The 20,106-nt window shown below is 41.8% G+C and overlaps 1 protein-coding gene across 1 annotated transcript in view; it reads right to left on the bottom strand.

Annotated features, from left to right (window-relative positions):
* Window positions 1-20,106, bottom strand: part of LOC149454055 (alpha/beta hydrolase domain-containing protein 17A) — a 52,252-nt gene that overhangs the window by 13,603 nt on the left and 18,543 nt on the right. Inside the window, exon 4 of the mRNA XM_089687902.1 lies at window positions 2,554-2,733. Within this exon, the coding sequence (XP_089544028.1) occupies window positions 2,554-2,733 (180 nt within the window). The remainder of the gene's footprint in view (window positions 1-2,553; window positions 2,734-20,106) is intronic.

Genomic DNA, 20,106 nt, shown 5'->3' with positions numbered 1-20,106 from the left:
CTTCTTGATAGAAGCTGTTGCTTGAAGTTAGACTGATAGCTCAGACTACGCCTAGGCAGTGAACAGCAATTTCCTTTGGTGCTTGGAAGCAGGGCACCAGGAAGCCAAGACTATGTTTTCTTTGAGGTGGAAGACTGATACCACTTTAGGAAGTAAAGATGGTCTTGAGTATATTACTTTTTTGACACTTCCACACAATAATTTATATAATTGGTTAGGAGATAATCAGAGCTAGTGCTACTATTGTTAGTCGTTTAGGGTAACAGAGTTTCACATACTTTCTTTTAAGACAGCTGCTGCGCTGATTATAAATCCCTGTGGTGTGGTTGACTGATATATTAATTTAAGACTACGTTGTCTTTGCGAAGAATAAGGAAAGGCTCCTTAGAAGAGAGAGATGCTGATTTAGAGACATGTCTGATAGTCATAATAGCAACCAGCTAGGCCACTTTGCCAGAGAGATCATCTAAGGGGATTTCCCTGAAGGGTTCAAGGGACAGTTTCTGGAGGGCAGAGAGAACCAGATTGAGGTCCCTAGGAAGCACGAGGTACTGTAAGGGAGACTGATTGGAGCTACACCTTGATTAATGGTTATGACAAGGGACAGCGAGGCCACAGGCTTTTGAAAAAGAATGAACAAGGTCAAAACCTGCCCTTTCAGAGTGCATAAGGCCAAGTTCTAGTCTGATTGTAGGAATGAATACAACCTGCTCATACCAGGCATAGAAATACACCCAAATAAAACTTTCTGGAAGTGGCTTTTCTTGCTTTTAGCAAATTAGAAATGACAGAATCAGAGACCCCTCTGTCCCTTAAGACCTGGTCTTCAACAGCCAAGCCATTAAAGCTCGTGACTAAAAACCAGAATGGGATAGATGGTCCTGAGACAACAGGTTTAGCATGTTGAGGAGAGGTGAGGGGTCATCTCGAAGAGTATGTCTGTGTTACCAGGTTCTTCTGGGCCAGTTTGGTGCAATGAGAATCACCAGCTTCTTATTTTGTGTTTTGTGGAGCAGGGCAGGTAGAATTTGCAATAGATGGAAAGCATAGATTAGCCTGAACTGAAGCCATGGAATCAGCATGGCATCCAGTGCCAGTGCTAAAGGATCCTTGGTCCTGGGCAAAAACAGAGGTAACTTGTTTGGAGGCAGTGGTTAGGCCAAATGGTAGTGCAACAAACTGGAAGTGATTGTCTCCTACTACAAAGCATAGAGGTGGATATATAGGAATATGCAGATAGGCATCATGGATGTCTAAGGACACCAAATATCCCCCAAGTTTTAGAAAGGCAATATCTGACCTTGCAGATTCAATGTGAAATTTTGGAATTAGATTTGAATAGAATCCTTTGAACCTGCCTTGCATAGAATCTGCCACACCAACTTCTTGGACAAGGTAGTTTGGGGCTTTCTGAAAATCTGACTATCCTTGGGTAGAGTTTGGTTAAATTGAGAGAAGAAAGCGGTGAGGAGATGGAGTTTTGATACTTCATATCCCTTTGAAACTGCTGACTGAACTCACAGGTCTGGGATGTCTGTGACCCAGAGAGAAGCAAATTCTAACAAGACATCCCTCCAGTCTTAGGTGTGAGGGTGCCCCTTCATTGGGAAGAAGAATTAGTGAAGACTTGGGTCTATGAATACGCCAGACTGTGTCCTGTATTGTACGACTAAAATATTACAAAATATATTGCAGTTTAATAATCCTTAAATTGGCTGCATTATTCTTTTGAGGGTGGGGAACCTTTATTTTCACCTGGAGACTCAACCAGTAATATTCTACCTGCTTTAGTGTGGAAGGAGCAATGTAGCCATTTTTGACCAACAGCATTATTAACCTATCAAGAAGGTAATGTTAGAAGGACTAGTAGTTTTAGATGGACTTACATAGGTGACAAACAAAATAAAGCCCAGGTAATACTTTAAGTAGTTACAGAAACATTTTATTTCCTTTTGGGATAAAGGTTTTAGCTAAATGAGTAAAATCTGACCTTTGTACGCACCCCAGCGTAAGTTGAAAAATAACAGGCTTAAAGCTATTGTAAAGGAATTTTTTTAAAATAACAAACATGGTATACATACCTGCTCTGTGCAATGGTTTTACACAAAGCAGCCCTGATCCTCCACTTCTCAGGTCCACTGCCGGTGCTCTTTGCTCTTTGCCATACACTGTGCGAATCTCTGACAATTCCTTAGAAACTGGCTGAAATTGGCTCAACATGTGGCCATGCTTCCTTTGTCAAAAGTTGATAATTTGATCAACTTTAGTCGAAGAGCTTACTGGAAAATGTTCCTATGAACAGCAACTGCATCTAATCAGATTCAGCCGAGACTGATGGGGACAGCTATATTGTGTGGGTGGAGGAATCCATGTATGGTCAGTTTCACTGACAGGACCAACAGGTAACACAGCTAGGTTACTGGGGGACTCAGAAAAACAATGATTGCTGTTTTAATGCTTTTGACAGACTGCATCTTATATTTTATTTTGCCATTGCTCCACCTTAAGAGGACTATAAACCATATCATTAAGATGACTTTGTGAGACACTTACTTGGGAAATGCATCAAAACAGTACGTTTTCTTAGTGTCTGGAAATGCGACTCTCATCCCAGAGGTCAGCGGGGAGTGTAAGATGACAGCTGCACATTCATAACGAGATGCCAAGTCCACTGTTGGTACAGTGCCAATACTCTGTCCATAAAGCAGTATATTTTCAGGGCATATTCCATACCTTAGGAACATAAGAATAAAGGGTTATACTTATTTACTTGGTATTGCAAGTAATGGTATTACTAGAAGCACTGTTAAATGAGCAAGGCAGCACAGCCAAACGATTATTTCTGCCTTTATCATATCATATAGGTTCTTGCATACATTAATGCATACATGTTTTCCCTCTAAAGTCTACAAGGTAGCCCCTGGACTTTAGAAAAATCTCTCTACTAGTTCATTGCAGGACAAAGGATCCATTCTCCTGTGTATTTATAGCCGCCACCACCTTAGTGGCTTTACAAGCGCAGAGTTAGCTAGCACTGATAAAACTGTAGTAACATAATGAATTATTTCCAAGAACAACTTTGGCAAAAGGCAAACAGTCATAAGGATAAACACACAAGGAGCTATTTCCCCCAAAGAAATAATAGAGAAAAGATAAGTAAAAAAAAAAAATACTATTTTCTGCCAGTGTTTATTGGGGGACATGGGATCCATTCTACATGTAGGAAACCTTAAAATAGTCCCAAAATGTGCCTGCTGGAAACACCTGTAGCACTCACCCTGAAGGGGCTGCTGAATTGTACTGGCTCACTTCTGCCCTGCACTTGTGATGACCTGCCCCTTTCCTGGACCTGAGAACACTGACACAGACCTTGAAGGTTCAAATGGGCTTTATTTAACAGCAAGGAAAGAAAAGGATAGCAGTTTACAATACAGCAAGGTAGGCACCTTGTAAAGTGACAGAATTCACAGGGCATCACTGTTCATTCACCACATCTGTCTAGAAAACAACTGGTACAAAAAAACATGGACTAGCTTTGTCAGGTAGCTAGAACATGTGGTCACTGTGAGCAACTGGAACAAACTGGAATGGAGGTACAGGTGCTCTTCCCTCACTGCAGATAGTAATGCTCAGCACAGCAGTAGCCCAAAGCCTTGTCCCTGCACACAGTTTTGCATGTGATGCAGTTGCAGCACACATACACACACAAGCACACACACACAAACACAGCACATCCAGAAAGTATTCACAGCGTTTAACTTTTTCCACATGTTATGTTACAGCCTTATCCCTAAATGGAGTAAATTAACTTTTTTCCTCAACATTCTACAAACAATACCCCATAATGACAACGTGAAAAGTTCTTTTTGAAATCTTTGCAATTTATTAAAAAAAAAAAAAACACTATAGGCGTTTCCAGTAGGCACTTTTTTGGGACTATTTTAAGGTGTCCTACATGTAGAATGGATCCCATGTCCCCGAAAAAACAGCGTAAATAGTTTTTTTTTTTTTACTTATCTGTTCTCTATTATATATACATACACACACGTGTAGGGTTCAATGTTGAGTTGGCCCACCCTTTGCAGCTATGACATCTTCAACTCTTCTGGCAAGGCTGTCCACAAGGTTTAGGAATGTGTCTATAGGAAGGTTTGATAATTCTTCCAGAAGCGCATTTGTGAGGTCAGACACTGATGTCAGAGCGGAGACTGCGAGCCAGGCCTTCTCGTCCAATTCATCCCAAAGGTGTTCTATCAGGTTGAGGTCAGGACTCAGACCAGTCAAGTTCATCCATCCCAAACTACCTCATCCATGTCTTTATGGACCTTGCTTTTTACACTGGTGCGCAGTCTTGTTAAAACAGGAAGGGGCCATCCCCAAAATGTTCCCACAAAGTCGGGAGCATGAAATTGTCTAAAATAACTTGGTATGCTGACGCCTTAAGAGCTCCCTTCACTGGAACTAAGGGGCCAAGCCCAACCCTTGAAAAACAACCCCATACCATAATTCCCCCTCCACCAAACTTTACACTTGGCACAATGCAGCCAGGCAAGTACCGTTCTCCTGGCAACCGCTAAACCCAGATACGTCCATCAGATTGCCAGACAGAAGCGTGATTCATCACTCCAGACAGCAGGTCTCCACTACTCTAGAATCCAGTGGTGGTGTGCTTTACACCACTGCATCTGACACTTTGCATTGCACCTGGTGATGCAAGGCTTGGATGCAGCTGCTCAGCCATAGGAACCCATTCCATGAAGTGCTCTATGCACTGTTGTTGTGCTAATCTGAAGGACACACAAAGTTTGGAGGTCTTTAGATGTTGACTCTGCAGACAGTTGGCAACTTCTGCGTACTGTGTTCTTCAGCATGCTCTGATCCTGCTCTGTCATTTTACGTGGCCTACCACTTCATGGCTGAGTTACTGTTGCTCCCAGTCGCTTCCACTACGTTATAATACCACTAACAGTTGACTGTGGAATATTTAATAGCAAGGAAATTTCAAGGATAGAATTATTGTCCAGGTGGCAACCTATCACAGTACCACACTTGAATTCACTGAGCTCCTAAGAGCGACCCATTCTTTCACAAATGTTTGTAGAAGCAGTCTGCATGCCAGGGTGCTTGATTTTATACACCTCTGGCCACGGAGGTGATTGGAATGCCTGACTGATTTGGAGGGGTGTTCCAATACGTTTGGCAATATTGTATATATACACACATACACTGTGTGCACAATGAATAGGCAAGTGGGTATTTTGACCAAATCATGATTTTTATGCATATTGTCCAACTCCAAGCTGTATAAACTTTAATTCTTATTGGATTTAGGCATATCAGGTGATGTGTATTTGTGCAATGAGGAAGGGTGTGGCCTAAGGAGATCAACACCCTATATCAAGGTATGCATAATTATTAGGCAGCTTCTTTTCCTCAGACAAATAGGGCCAAAAAGGAGATTTAACTGACTCTGAAAAGTAAAAAATTGTAAAAAGTCTTTCAGAGGAATGCAGCACTCTTGAAATTGCTAAGATATTGGGGAGCCAACACAGAACCATCAAACGTTTTGTTGCAAATAGTCAGCAGGGTTGCAAGAAACATGTTGAGAAAAAAAACGCACGCAAATTAACTGCCAAAGACTTGAGAAGAATCAAACGTGAAGATACCAGGAACCCATTACCCTAATTGGAGTGCCTAGAAGTACAAGATGTTCAGTGTTCAGAGAGATGGCCAATGTAAGGGAGGCTCAAATGCGACCACCGCTGAACAAGACATAGGTTGAAATGTCAAGACTGGGCCAAGAAATATCTGAAGAGTTTATCAAAGGTTTTATGGACTGATGATATGAGAGCGACTCTTGGCGGACTAGATGGATGGGCCTTTGGCTGGATCAGTAACAGGCACAGAGCTTCATTTCATCTCAGACGCCAGCAAGGTGGAGGTGGAGTACTGGTATTGGCTGGTATTATTAAAGATGAGCTAGTTGAACCTTTTTCCGGTTGAAGATGGACTCAAAATCAACTCTGAAAACTACTATCAGGTTTTAGAAGACACTTTCTTCAAGCAGTGGTACAGGAAAAAGTCTGCATCTTTCAAGAAGACCATGATATTTATGCAGGACAATGTTCCATCACATGTATCCAAGTACTCCACTGTATGGCTAGCTAGTAAAGGCCTTAAATTACATGGCCCGCAAATCCTATGTGTTCATGCACCCTGCTTTAGGCTATTAGCGTTTTTTGAGCTTCAGTGTCTAGAAGCAGGAACAAAAAATTGCTTTTGTAGAGTTTTTTGCAGCATTTTTCCAGCAGAAAAAAAAAAAACACAAATTGCTACTAAAACGCGCCTAACCGTTTTTCTCTAGCTCTTTTCTACATGTACTGTAAAAACGCTAATAAAATGCTAACGCTCCTAAACGCTATGAAAATACCGCTATTACCAGCATTTTTTTTTTTTATCCAGTGTTTTATGAGCTTAAAAAAGACACTAGTGTGCATGGAGCCAAACAGTTGCCCAATAACTGTGCACACATAAATATTCTCCCAAGAAAGCCAACACCTCATTTTTACTTTCTTAAATATATTCAGGTTTGAATATTATTAACATTTTGGACTGAGCAAGAGCACTGCATTTCCCAGTGGTGTTGAGGCTAAAAACATTCCACAGCCATTCGGTAGCCAGCCTGGCTCAGGCAGCCAATCAGAAGTCCTTCTTCCCCAGGGTTATTAGGCGCAGGTCCCTTTTTGCTGTAGCAACAGCCAGTCAGGGCACAGCCCAGCCCCCCCTCTCCCTGCAGCTATCCATCATAGGAGAGAAGAGAGAAAAAAAAAAAGTCCTTTCTGTTCTTATGTCAGGACTGCTGGGCAAACATTTAAAGAGCCAAGCCCAGTGCTACATTACATAAACAAAAAAAGTCCTGAGGTGAAGGCCGCCTGTCCTTACCAATATTGTGGCATAATAAAATGCCCAGGGAATGCTGCTGTAATAACTCAGTAAACAGTCTCTGAAGAGTCTTCAGTGTCAGCCTGTGAGTTGGGGGTCTAGCGTCACATCACAGAGGCAGCAAGGTTGAACAGTGCATGTAAACACAGAGTGTGGTGTAGCCGCTACAGTGATTGAGTCACAAAATGCCAGGGCCAATTCCTTGACATACTGAATTTCAGGGTTTCAGAAGATACTGCAAACTGGTGGCTCTTGATCCAGGATCTGGTGGTTTCGTATTTTAATAAACTGAGAAAGCTCTTCAAATAAAAGGGTGCTGGACAAACTGTGATGGATAGCGTTGTGTCTATCATCACCTTTGGTTGATGAAGAAGTCTAATTGATGCTCTGAAACATCACCTGTAAGTAATCATTAAAAAATTGCTTGTACAGGGAACATGATGTGTGGATACCAGATTATATACTTCTACTGGTCCAGTACAACACGGCCAGCAGCTTCTTCATAGAAGAGTCCTCAAATTTAGTTTTATTGCAGCAGAACATGTTTGCTACATCCTCAGGTCTTCAACACTAAGCAGAGGACTTCAGAGCTCATGTCAGTTTAAACCTCCTAGAGGTGGCTAGAATACTCATCCCAAGAAAAAGAGATCCTGTATCATCCAGTGAATTTGGGGAGAAAACATGATGGCTATGTTGGCACACAAGTAGAATGTCCTCTGCAGCATAGAGAAGATGAGGGCAAGATGGATTTGCAAAGGTGGCATATGTATGCTTAAGTACAAATTCTGTTTTAGCAGGAAGCTGTGAAAAATGTCACTCTTGCTTTAGTCGCAAACAGCTGGAAGCCATGTGAATTGTCACATTGCTGTAGGCATACTAAGGAACATCCTATTATCCACTTTTTGCCATCTTAGCATCATACAGTATAATAGTTTGCAAGATTGTCAATTATTCAAACCCAATGAAAATCCTTCAGTATTAAATCTCTCACATATATGTGGTCCACAATAAAGTGGAAGTAAAGTCCGCTTTAGAACTTGTACCTACTGGTAAGCCTATATTAAGGCTTACCTGCAGGTACAGTGAATATCTCCTAAACGTGCACTGTTTAGGAGATATTCACAAACCATGCAGCCGTGACGTCACTGGCACATGTGCTCTGAAGGGACGGCATATTGTGTCGGACTTTCAGAGCTCCGTGCCATAGCCGAAGGCTCATGCATGCATGCACGCACAGGAGTGACGTCCTCACGGCCCCGGCCATTCATATGGCTGGAGCATGCAAACCTGGAAGGAAGACCAGGTTAAGATGGTAGTGCTGGGGATCTGTGACAGCGCTGTGCTGGAGGGCTCTGTGTACAGGTAAATCTGTCATAATGTACTAGTATGCGGCGCATACTAGTACATTATGACCTAAACCTGCAGGGGTCCATTTTTTTTTTTTGAGGTCTACTACCGCTTTAAGTCTTTCATAACAAGGTAGCATTTAGGGCCCAATCACACGATATGCAAGGAGTTGAGCTGGACACTCCAGCCCAATGCAGTCCTGACACACAGACAAGGCAATCTATCTGGAGTCTTATGTCTTCAGTTCACACGGCCTCACTGCAGTGGTGTCAGCTGAAAAAAGTAGGACATACACTACTTTTATTCAGGACAGTGTGAATGCAAGGCATTACACGACATGGTAACACACTGCGGTGTATAAAGATGAACAGAATGTCACTGTGTGACATTCCAAGTTAAAAAAAACAACAAAAAAAAAACCCTCTTCATTATAAGGAAGCTATTAGTTCAGGTTGCACAACACATACAACACAGCACAGCCCTATTGCACGAGAAAACATTTTTGCCCAGTGATAGGCTTTAAGCAAGAGCTTCAAAAAGTGTGCGTTAGAAGCTAAAGATACTGTCGCCTCATTTCCTGGCTGGAGCACATCCATCACCTAGCGCTTTTGTCCCCAGTCTAACTGTCCCTGTCTCACCCTTTTCTCATTCAAAGATTTTCAGGAAAAGACAAGGTGGTTGTAACAATTGTTATGCCCATGGAGGGGCTTTGACATCAGCAAACATTAAAGCTGGGTCAGATATAGCAGAAATAACAGAATGATGTAAACTCTAAGACGCTAGATAAGAGGTAGCAAATATCGAGTGATACTGATTATTGATGAGCAGAGTGATTTCAGAAGGTGGAGAGATATGATGATAAAAGAGGGAAGGGGGAGGTTAGGGCCTGGTAATGCATGAGGGAAACATTAGAAGGGAAGAGGCAGGAGTTGGAGTAAGGGGGAATCCCACAAGCTTGGGTTCAGTTCAGGTAGGCCTTTTCTTTCACTGTATTTCAATACTTTCAATCAAGGAAGCTCAGCAACACATGTAAGCATTAATATTTGCATCACAATTTCTGAGAGTCAGTCCACTTACTGCATCAAGGCTGAGGGCTCTTAGGAAGAATACGAAGGCTGGGTGCTTTGATGTTTTTGGGAAGCTGAGGAGCACTGTACTTGCCCCCTCCTACAAGCCATGGCCTGTCTGCATTGCATAAAGATGCAAAGAGGCCCAATGATGACAGCACTGGGTCTGATATAAGGTATGTAATGAAAACAGAAATTTTTTGCTTAAAAAATTAAATTAGCATGATGATGAGGGGGTGAAAGGAGGAATGGGGGAAGGCAAAACTATAACCAGAATGAACTTCAGTTTTAACAATATGGACCAGCTTTAATAATATGGACCACGTATCAATTTGTACAAGGGGATTATATCCCCAAGTAATGGATAAGTGTATATAAACTTTTTGCCACTTTCTCCTGACCTAACCTAACCCACCCTCCTCTCCCTGCACAGATGCATACTAACCTCAAACTGATGGATGCAGCCTCCAGTGTTTATTTACATCCAGCTGTAGTCTCAAAGACCTGACCAGTCCTGCGCATTACAGCCCCATAGACTTCTATATGTCCATAGGTTTCTGGCCTTGGAACACAGCCTTACAGAAGTTCATGGGGCTGTACTACACATGGGTGGGTGGGACAGTAATACTTGCAGTGCTGGATGTAAACAAACACCAGAGGCCGTAGCTGATGCATCAAAGCATGAATACATCTGAGAAGAGGTAGGGTGGGTTAGGTTAGGGAAAAAGGACAAAAGGAATAACTGCGTGTCATTCTAAAGCAGGGGTGTCAAACTCAATTTCATGGCGAGCCACATCAGTATTATGGTTGCCCTCAAAGGGCCGGTTGTATCTGTAAGACTAGATGTCCAGAGCACCCATCCTCCCTTACATAACAGCACACCTCCCGTTACCTGCTGAAGGCAGAGCTGGGAAGCAGAACGTGCAGGGTCTGGATGAGGACCAGACAAGGACTGGAGCCAGCTGAATGTGAAGACCAGGCGAGCTGCAGACAAGGGGGTGCTGCAGCTGCAAAGAGGTGCAAGTTCTGTAGAAGGATTTCTGTCCTCCCCTCTGCTGCCAACTGCTGAGGCCAGGGGTGGGGGGTTGCAGAGATGAGCCTATTCGTGGCTGCATGGAGAAGCGCAGGATCTGGGGGAGGAGTTCTGTACTCCTCTCTTCTGCTGATTGCGAAGATTAGCGGGGTGCCACAGCTTAAGGCCACACGAAATGGCCTGGAGGGCCGGATTTGGCCCTGAGGCCTTGTGTTTGACATCTGTGTTCTAAAGTGTGCTAATCCTTTTATTTCCTCTTTTTAAGAAATAGTACGTTAAGCTTTCATCAGGACTGTGGTCCTTCATTTCTCTTAATAATTTAGTTGCTCTTCACTGCACTATTTATCATTCCACAAAATCCAATTTGTAAACTGTGCAAAAAATTGTATAATGTATGGCCAGATTCATTTAGATATACCTTGTACATTTACAATGTATTGCAAGGGCATGCCTCATGGCATACAAATTGAAAGTGTTTAGGTTTGACCTCATATTATATGGTTTTGGTAAACCTAAAGGAAATTTGTACAAGAAAATTGTATGGCCAGCCTAATGCTTACTACAGGAACAAGATTATAAGGCTGATTTACTACATAAAATAAAGGCGCACAGGGATAAATCTTGATCGTATATGAATTGATCTTGGACATTATATCTAGCTAATCATACACTGATTTTCAATTTGTATTGTAGCATTCTTTAAACACTGTGGACTTCAAACATTCAAATAATGTTTCTTTTATGCCTCCTATTCCTAAGAGTGTTAGTACAAATTTTTATCATTGAAATCTGTATTGCATGCACCAGCATATGGAATTTTGTTCACAGACTCCTTCCTGAACTTCTAAGCATGGACATAAGGATCAGAGCATAATAATAAATGCAATAAATGCACTTAGATAGACCCAAAAACTATGAGGAAAATCACATTTTACATTTTAACTGGCAAATGATGTGACCTTTACTACATTCTACAAACAACATAAATGTGTATATTCGTTTTAGCCTTTGCGTGTGTGTTCAACGTGGATGAATAAACTTAAGTATAAGATTTGATTTTTTGCACAGCATCAATGTTACATAGTTGCATAGTTAGTCTGCTTGAAGAAAGACACAGGTCAATCTAGTTCAACCAATAAAAGGGAAAAGAAAAAAAAAATACAAGCCTATATACACAATCCTATACCCACAGTTGATCCAGAGGAAGGTGGAAAACCCCCCCCCCCCCCAATAAAGCATGATCCAATTTGCTCCAGCAGAGAAAAAAATCCTTCCTGATCCCCCAAAAGGCAAACAAATGTTCCCTGGATCAATTTTACCTATAAATATTAGTATCTAGTTATATTATGTACATTTAAGAAAGAACCCAGTCCTTATTTTAAAACAATCTACTAAGCTGGACAGTACCACCTCTTGAGAGAGTCTATTCCACATTTTTACAGTTCTTACTCCATATTTGGAGTTAAAATGTATTTTCCTCCAGATGTAAAGAGTGCCATCTTGTCCTCTGTGATGACCTTAAAGTGAAAAACACCAAGTTCACTATATGGGCCACTTATGTATTTATACAGTGCCTTGAAAAAATATGGAAAATGACAAATGGTTTCAAAGTTTTTTTTACAAATAAATATCTGAAAAGTGTGACATGTATTTGTATTCAGCCCCCTTTATTCTCATACCCCTAACTAAAATCTAGTGGAACCAATTGCCTTCAGAAGGCACCTAATTAGTAAATAGAGTCCACCTGTGTGTAATTTAATCTCAGTATAAATACAGCTGTTCTATAAAGTCTTCAGAAGTATGTTAGAGAACATTGGTGAACAAAAAGCACCATGAAGGCCAAGGAACACAACAGACAGGTCAGGGAAAAAGTTGTGGAGGAGTTTAAAGCAGGGTTAGTTTATAAAAAATATATCCCAAGCTTTGAATATCCCACATAGCACTGTTCAATCCATCATCTGAAAATGGAAAGAGTATGGCATAACTGCAAACCTACCAAGACATGGCCATCCACCTAAACGGACAGGCCGGGCAAGGAGAGCATTAACCAGAGAAGCAGCAAAGAGGCCCAGGGTAACTCTGGAGATCCACAGCTCATGTGGGGCAATCTGTCCACAGGCCAACTATTAGTCATGCACTCCACAAATCTGGCCTTTATGGAAGAGTGGCAAGAAGAAAGCCATAAGAAGTCCTGTTTGCAGTTTGCAAAAAGCTATGTGGGGGACATAGAAAACATGTAGAAGAAGGTGCTCTGGTCAGATGAGATCAAAATTGAAATGCTATGTCTGGTGGAAAACTAACACTGCACATCACCCTGAACACACCATCCCCACCGTGAAACATGGTGGTGGCAGCATCATATTGTGGGGATACTTTTCTTCAGCAGGGACAAGGAAGCTGATCAGAGTTGATGGGAAGATGAATGGAGCCAAATACACAAATACAGGGCAATCTTAGAAGCAAAAGACTTGAGACTGGTGTGGAGGTTCAACTTCCACTTTGTGTTAGTCTATCACATAAAATCCCAGTAAAACACATTTACGTTTTTGGTTGTAACAGAGAGGTCTGGGAGGCTGCCAAGAGGCCTACAAGCAACATTAAAGGAGCTGCAGTAATATCTGGGAAGTACTGGCTGTGTGGTACATGTGACAACAATCTCCTGTATTCTTCATATGTCTGGGCTATAGGGTAGAGTGGCAATACGGAAACTTTTCTTACGAACAAAAACAACCAAGCCTGGCAAAATGTCAATATCAAAAGTTCATCTCAATACTTTGTTATATATCCTTTGTTGGCAATGACAGAGGTCAAACGTTTCCTGTAAGTCTTCACAAGGTTGGCACCCACTGTTGCTGGTATGTTGGCCCATTCCTCCATGCAGATCTCCTCTAGAGCAGTGATGTTTTGGGGCTGTCGCTGGGCAACACAGACTTTCAACTCCCTCCAAAGGTTTTCTATGGGGTTGAGATCTGGAGACTGGCTAGGCCACTCCATGACCTTGAAATGCTTCTAACGAAGTCACTCCTTCGTTCCCCGGGCGGTATGTTTAGGATCATTGTCATGTTGGAAGACCCAGCCATGTTTCATCTTCAATACCCTTGCTGATGGAAGGAGGTTTGCACTCAAAATCTCACGATACATGGCCCCATTCATTCTGTCCTGTACATGGATCAGTCGTCCTGGTCCCTTTGCGGAGAAACAGCCCCAAAGCATGATGTTGCCACCCCCATGCAGCACAGTAGGTATGGTGTTCTTTGGATGCAACTCAGCATTCTCTCTCCTCCAAACACGACGAGTTGTGTTTCTACCAAACAGTTCTATTTTGGTTTCGTCTGACCATATGACATTCTCCCAATCCTCTTCTGGATCATCCAAATGCTCTCTGGTAAACTTCAGACGGGCCCAGACATGTACTGGCTTAAGCAGGGGGACACGTCTGGCACTGCAGGATCTGAGTCCCTGGCGGCGTAGTGTGTTACTGATGGTAGCCTTTGTTACGTTGGTCCCAGCTCTCTGCAGGTCATTCACTAGGTCCCCCCGTGTGGTCCTGGGATTTTTGCTCACCGTTCTTGTGATCATTTTGACCCCACGGGGTGAGATCTTGCGTGGAGCCCCAGATCGAGGGAGATTATCAGTGGTCTTGTATGTCTTCCATTTTCTAATTATTGCTCCCACAGTTGATTTGTTCACACCAAGCTGCTTGGCTATTGCAGATTCAGTCTTCCCAGCCTGGTGCAGGTGTACAATTTTGTTTCTGGTGTCCTTCAACAGCTCTTTGGTCTTCACCATAGTGGAGTTGGGAGTGTGACTGTTTGAACTTGTTATCAGTATAAAAGACACCTGTCCACAACCTCAAACAGGTGCCATTGATACAGGTAATGAGTGCAGGACAGAGGAGGCTCTTAAAGAAGAAGGTACAGGTCTGTGAGAGCCAGAAATCTTGCTTGTTTGTAGGTGACCAAATACTTATTTTCCACCATAATTTGCAAATAAATTCTTTCCAAATCAGCCAATGTGATTGTCTGGATTTTTTTTCTCATTTTGTCTCTCATAGTTGAGGTCTACCTATGATGCCAATTACAGGCCTCTCATCTTTTTAAGTGGGAAAACATGCACAATTGGTGGCTGACTAAATACTTTTTTGCCCCACTGTACCTCTTACTCATTCACTTGGGATGAGGAGGAGGGGGTGGATCACTGGGGTCCCCATTATTTTAAAGTGGATTACTTAACCTGGGTTTACTAGGTCTGTTTACATTCTAGTAGTGCCAGGGATCAGTCAATTGGCAACAGTAATGCAGCGGAGCAACAACATCAGGTGTCACGTCATCAAGACTGATGATCAATCTACATCACTGGGTGACATGATTGAACATGGATTTATATTGGAGGGGTCACTTGACATTTTCCCAATTAAGGACTTTCCACCCAATCAAACATATTTTATCCCTTGCACTGTAGCCTGTCTTGTGTCTCCTTAAAAGCTTGAGTATGACACTGCTGGGGCAAATGATCACTGTGCTGTCCACACTGGGATCAGAGCAATGGGTGCTGGAATGAATATCCAGTATGATACTGCCAGCTGCAGTTGATAGAAGAATTTTCAGCTTTAAGTCTTGATCTGGCTGAAGAGAAGAGAGCTGGAGAGAGAAGTCCTCCTTCCTAATGACAGGAACCCAAACTGGGCTGGTTCAGTATAATGCAGGGATACAGCCACTAGTTGGGCTGTGCTTTTTTCCAAACTCCTAAAGGCAGGAGCATATACAGGAGCATATAAGTGTAGAAAACCGTGTCCCCCAATGAGCAGTGGGATAAATGCAATTTACCAGGCAATCTATGGCTTCAATCATTTTTAAATCTGGGTCAGTTACTCAGTTCACTGAAACAAAAGAATCTACATGGCAGCCAGATAACTGGTGTTTTAGATGGGGAGGTCTGTAATGCCAGCTTTTGTCTATTTCTCATGATGGACTCTCTAAAAATAATTATCTAAGTCCTGCATAAAAAATGGTTCTCTCTGTGAAGAAAAAAAACATGCTTACTGTAATAGGGGAATATTCATTTGTAAACTTGATGGAATTTTACTTTCTTGACTCTGGTTAGATAGCAAGTAGAAACAAGTACCTAGCAATGTCAGACATTTCTAAAAAGTAAATAAAAGTACTCAGATGCAGTTGAAATATATAAAGTATGAGAGAAATGTTGATCTCCTAGTTAAAGGTGAACAACAAACTACACAAATTAAGCATTGTATGACCAACTAGTATTTTTACAAGTGTAAAAGAAAATAAGGGGGCAAAATAATATACAACCCCAATTCTAAATAGGTTGGGACAGAAAAACAGCGCTGATAACAAGACAGAAGGTCCCTCTTCTCTTTAGTCCGGAGGACGTGATGCCCATGGTTGCCAAGAAGAATGTCAAATTTCAATTCGTCTGGCCACTGAACAGTTTCTGCATTGCAACAGAAAATTTTAACCACTTGGCAACCGCGCTATAGGCGAATGACGGCTACAGCGCGGTTGTCCATTTCTGGGAGGGCGTCACCTGGCGATCTCCGTGAATGCTGTGTCTTAAGGACACAGGTGATCATGCGATGTGGTAAAAGGTCAATCACAGTGGCCTTTTACCACGTGATCAGCTGTGTCCAATGACACAGCAGATCACCGGTAAATGCAGTTGTCGGTTATCGGCTGCACTTTTCTCACGCTGTCACAGCGTGAAGAAAGTACTGCCGATAACCGACAATTGTCAGAGGACAGATCGGCACCGATCATCAGGGCACTGATGATCAGCGCCCAGCAGTGCCACCCACCTGTTCCCATCAGTGCCTAGTAGTGCCACCCACCTGTGCCCATCAGTGCCACCCATCAGTGCATCATCAGTACCGCCTATCCATGCCACCTCATCAGTGCCGCCTATCAGTGCAGCCTCATCAACGCACATCAGTGATGGAGAAAAGTTACCTGCTTGCAAAATGTTATACTAGAAACAAAGAAAATCTTTTTTTTTTTCACATTTTTTGCCCTTTTTTGTTTATAGCGCAAAAATAAAACACCCAGCGGTGATTAAATACCAACAAAAGAAAGCTCTATTTGTGTGAAAAAAATGATAAAAATGTCATATGGGTACAGTGTTGCATGACTGCGCAGTTTTCATTCAAAGTGTGACAGCGCTGAAAGCTGAAAATTGGCCTGGACAGGAAGGGGGTATAAGTGCCTGGTAGGCAAGTGGTTAAATGAGCTTTGACCCAGAGAAGATGGTGGCGTTTCTAGAGCATGATCAGATGTAGCTGTGACAATTGTGCGCACAGTCTCAGCCATTTTGTTTCGCCTGTTTTCCCTCCTCCCTTTTGAATGGAATGTGAGTCTGTAAGTGAACTGAGTTCATCAGTGCATATCGCACAGCTGGATGAGCTCCATAGTTGTAAACCCCTAATTAGCCTGGTTCCAGAAGGTCTGCTTGAAAACCGCTTTCCTCTGCCCGGTCGTAAAACAATAATTCAGTCGGCCATGACCTGTTAAGCACTAGAGTGTCCCATAAAACGTACATTCCACATGAGTCATTTTTCATACGAATTCATAAACTTCAGCAGGAACTGGGCACATTGATCTGAAGTATATATTCGGATAGGTCATTTTAATATGAGTCACATGACACCTAACATCCCTATGTAGCGCCTACAAGAGGGTAGAAAGCAATTTCTTTTATCCGGAGTGGCACGATATGCTAAAGCTTAGTATCTGTGCGTTTCGGAACATAATTCTAAATATTGATCTGCCAGTTGCTAGGATGCTACCTGTACCTATTGAAGGTTATTGACCATAGTATGAACTTGTAAGGGATTTGGTCCTAACCTTGGTCACCGCCTAACGCCTATCCCCAAAGGAATGAGATAATAGAAAAAGACTGACAGCCTGGAGAAAAAGTAGCTCTCCTTTTAACATCGATCAGGAACCATCTTGAGAGGAAAGGCAGCCTTTTGTTCGGACACTTGGACTCTGCTCAACCAAGGACTTTTGCAAGTATTCTGCCTTCTGAAACTTCTTTGTTTTAATTTCTCTGTTGATTTATTGCTCTCTTTATATATATTTGTTACATCTTTTCCTGTAAATATTTTTAATTGCACCATTTTGATCTTTTAGTAATAAATCCTATTTTCTGAAAAGTGTTGAACGGTCTCTAAAGCTTTTAATAGAAAACTAAAGAATCCCTGTCTCTGAAGAGTGCTACTGTATGTGATAATACTCTAAATTCATCTGTCTGTGGTGACAGTGTGTATTACAGACGCTTATACTAATATCATAGCGTTACTGCTAATATTTGTGAGTTTCCTCCTTCTCTCTAAAAAGGTGGTGGTGGCAGTGTGAAGGGTTAATTGCATAATTAACCTGACCCAGTAACAATCGCTCTCAGGTGGTTAGCACATAGATTGTTGTCCCGCAAGCTGGAAAATCTTTGTGCAGGGCGCAGATGAGAGTGGTCACAAATGGGCATTCAATATTGCGTTTCGACCTTTCCCTTGCTCACAGAGATTTCTCCAGATTCTCTGAATCATTTGATATTATGTACTGTAGGTGATGATATATTTAAAGTCTTTGCAATTTTACATTGAGGAACATTATTCTGAAATTGTTCAACAATTTTTACAGATTGGTGAACCTCTGCCCATTCTTGCTTCTGAGACAATCTGATTCTCTAAGATGTCTTTTTATACCCAATCATGTTACTGACCTGCTGCCAATTAACCTTTTCAGTTGCAAAATATTCTACCAGGTCTTCCTTGTTGGTACCACTTACTTTGACAGCATTTTGTTGCCCTGTCCCACATTTTGAGATGTGTTGCTGCCATCAATTTCAAAATTACCTAACTTTTTTCTTAAAATGGTACATTTTCTCAGTTTAAACATTTGGTATGCATTCTATTGTGAATAAAATATGGGTTTATGAGACTTGCAATTCGTTGAATTCTGTTTGTAGTTAGATTGTATGTAGCCTCCAAACTTTTTTGTAATTTGGGTTATAGAAACTATAGTGGGAGGCTACATTCCCCAAACAGGTGACTTCCTGTTAAGTTAATTTTCAAACTATTAACATAAATCATCCTGGGTTCAGTGGAACCCTAGGGTTCCTCCTGAGGTTGCTAGGGGTTCCCTGAGCAGTATACAGTGGTCAGTTGATCTCCCACCTACATTGACCACTAATGTAAGGGGTCACTTATACATTGAGCACCAATGTTAGTGGACACCACAATATACATTTTCTACTTCTAGTTTCTGTTCCTGTTAGTGATCATGCTAACCTACTGTAAGATATAGGTATACTAATTTTTAATTTTTAGCAACTACTTTAAGGGCTCCAGTAGGGTAAAATGGTTCACAAAAGACTGCTGTAGTATCAGGAGACGTTTTTTGCTTGATGAAAGCATAGGGAAAATATAGGGTCAGAGGCCAGTTTCAATGTATACAGTTACAAGAAATTAAAGCAAAACAGGTTTACAAGAAACACTCCCTTTAGCCTTTTTTAAAATCAGTATGTAGTTTTAGGTCTTTTTTTTTTTTCTTTTACGGGCACAGCCAGGAAACTATCACTAACACACTCACTGGCTGCAGCAGCTTACTGACATGCTGAGAAACTAACTTTGATGGAAGAAAGCTTTGGACCTGGCTGAGAAAAGTTTTCATTTCACAGAATTTGTCTGCATTATCTGGATTTTTTTAAAGCATGGCTACTAGATGTGATCTGATTTTAAAATGGAAATGAGCTAAACAAGTGATTTCCTATGTTTTAGTGAAAAATTATAAATGTTAATTGTGTTAAAGCAGGACAAATGTATAGTAAGCAGTACAAATGTAATTGTTGTCTGGAATTCCTCCTGAAAACTAGCGAGTGCAGTGTAAGCAAGTCTTGGCAAGTGAAAATGGTTAGACACTCCTGTGCCTACAGCCTTATAGTTGTAAATGTGCTGTGTAAGAGTAAGTCCTGGTTCACACTGGTGCAGTGTGATTTCTATGCGTTTTCAAGTGCAATTTCAGGAGTAGTGGCGGTGCGATTCTGCTGCAATTTTACACTGCTGCAATTTCTGTTTTGGCTAATTCTGTGACATTGGTGTATCTCACACTGAAATCACATTTCATTTGAACACCTATGCGTTTTCATTGCTATTTCCATTCAAGTCAATGGGGCTCAAAAATGCACTGCATCGCACCAAACACACATAGGACCCTTTTGGAAAAAACACACAGGTGCGAATGCCATTCAGAGAAAGCCCTGTTATCTCCCTTCACACGTGAATCTATGAGTTCTGCAACCAGGGGTCACGTGTATTCACTTTTCGGGAAGACTTTCAGAAAAAACCCCTATGCAATTTTACATCTAATGAATAGTGCTCACCATGGCTCCTGCTGAAAATGGTGATGGTCCTCCTTTTCCAGCTATTTCAAGTCTTCTCCAGAAAAAAAGTGCTGGCCCCCCATGCTTCTCCATCCTGCCATTTTCAATATGAGCTGAATTTCACTATATTGCACCATCCTAGCCACTAAGCCAAGCCAAACTGTTTGGGTGCTCAGTGTGTCTTCTCCTGGCTCCAGCTAACCTTAACATAAGCCATGACAAGCCACTCAAATACTGGCCATACACAGTGCACTCAGCTAGAGAAGGATATTGCGCACATACATTGTTTGTGTTCTTGCTGGAGGTTGTGACATGAGAAAGCAA

This window comes from Staurois parvus, unplaced genomic scaffold (genome assembly GCF_062004578.1).
Source record: "Staurois parvus isolate SC_StPar_1 unplaced genomic scaffold, SC_StPar_1.0 ptg000439l, whole genome shotgun sequence".
Classification (NCBI taxonomy): domain Eukaryota; kingdom Metazoa; phylum Chordata; class Amphibia; order Anura; family Ranidae; genus Staurois; species Staurois parvus.
The sequence above is the reverse complement of the archived record's forward strand: the minus strand, read 5'-3'. Positions and strand labels throughout refer to the sequence as shown.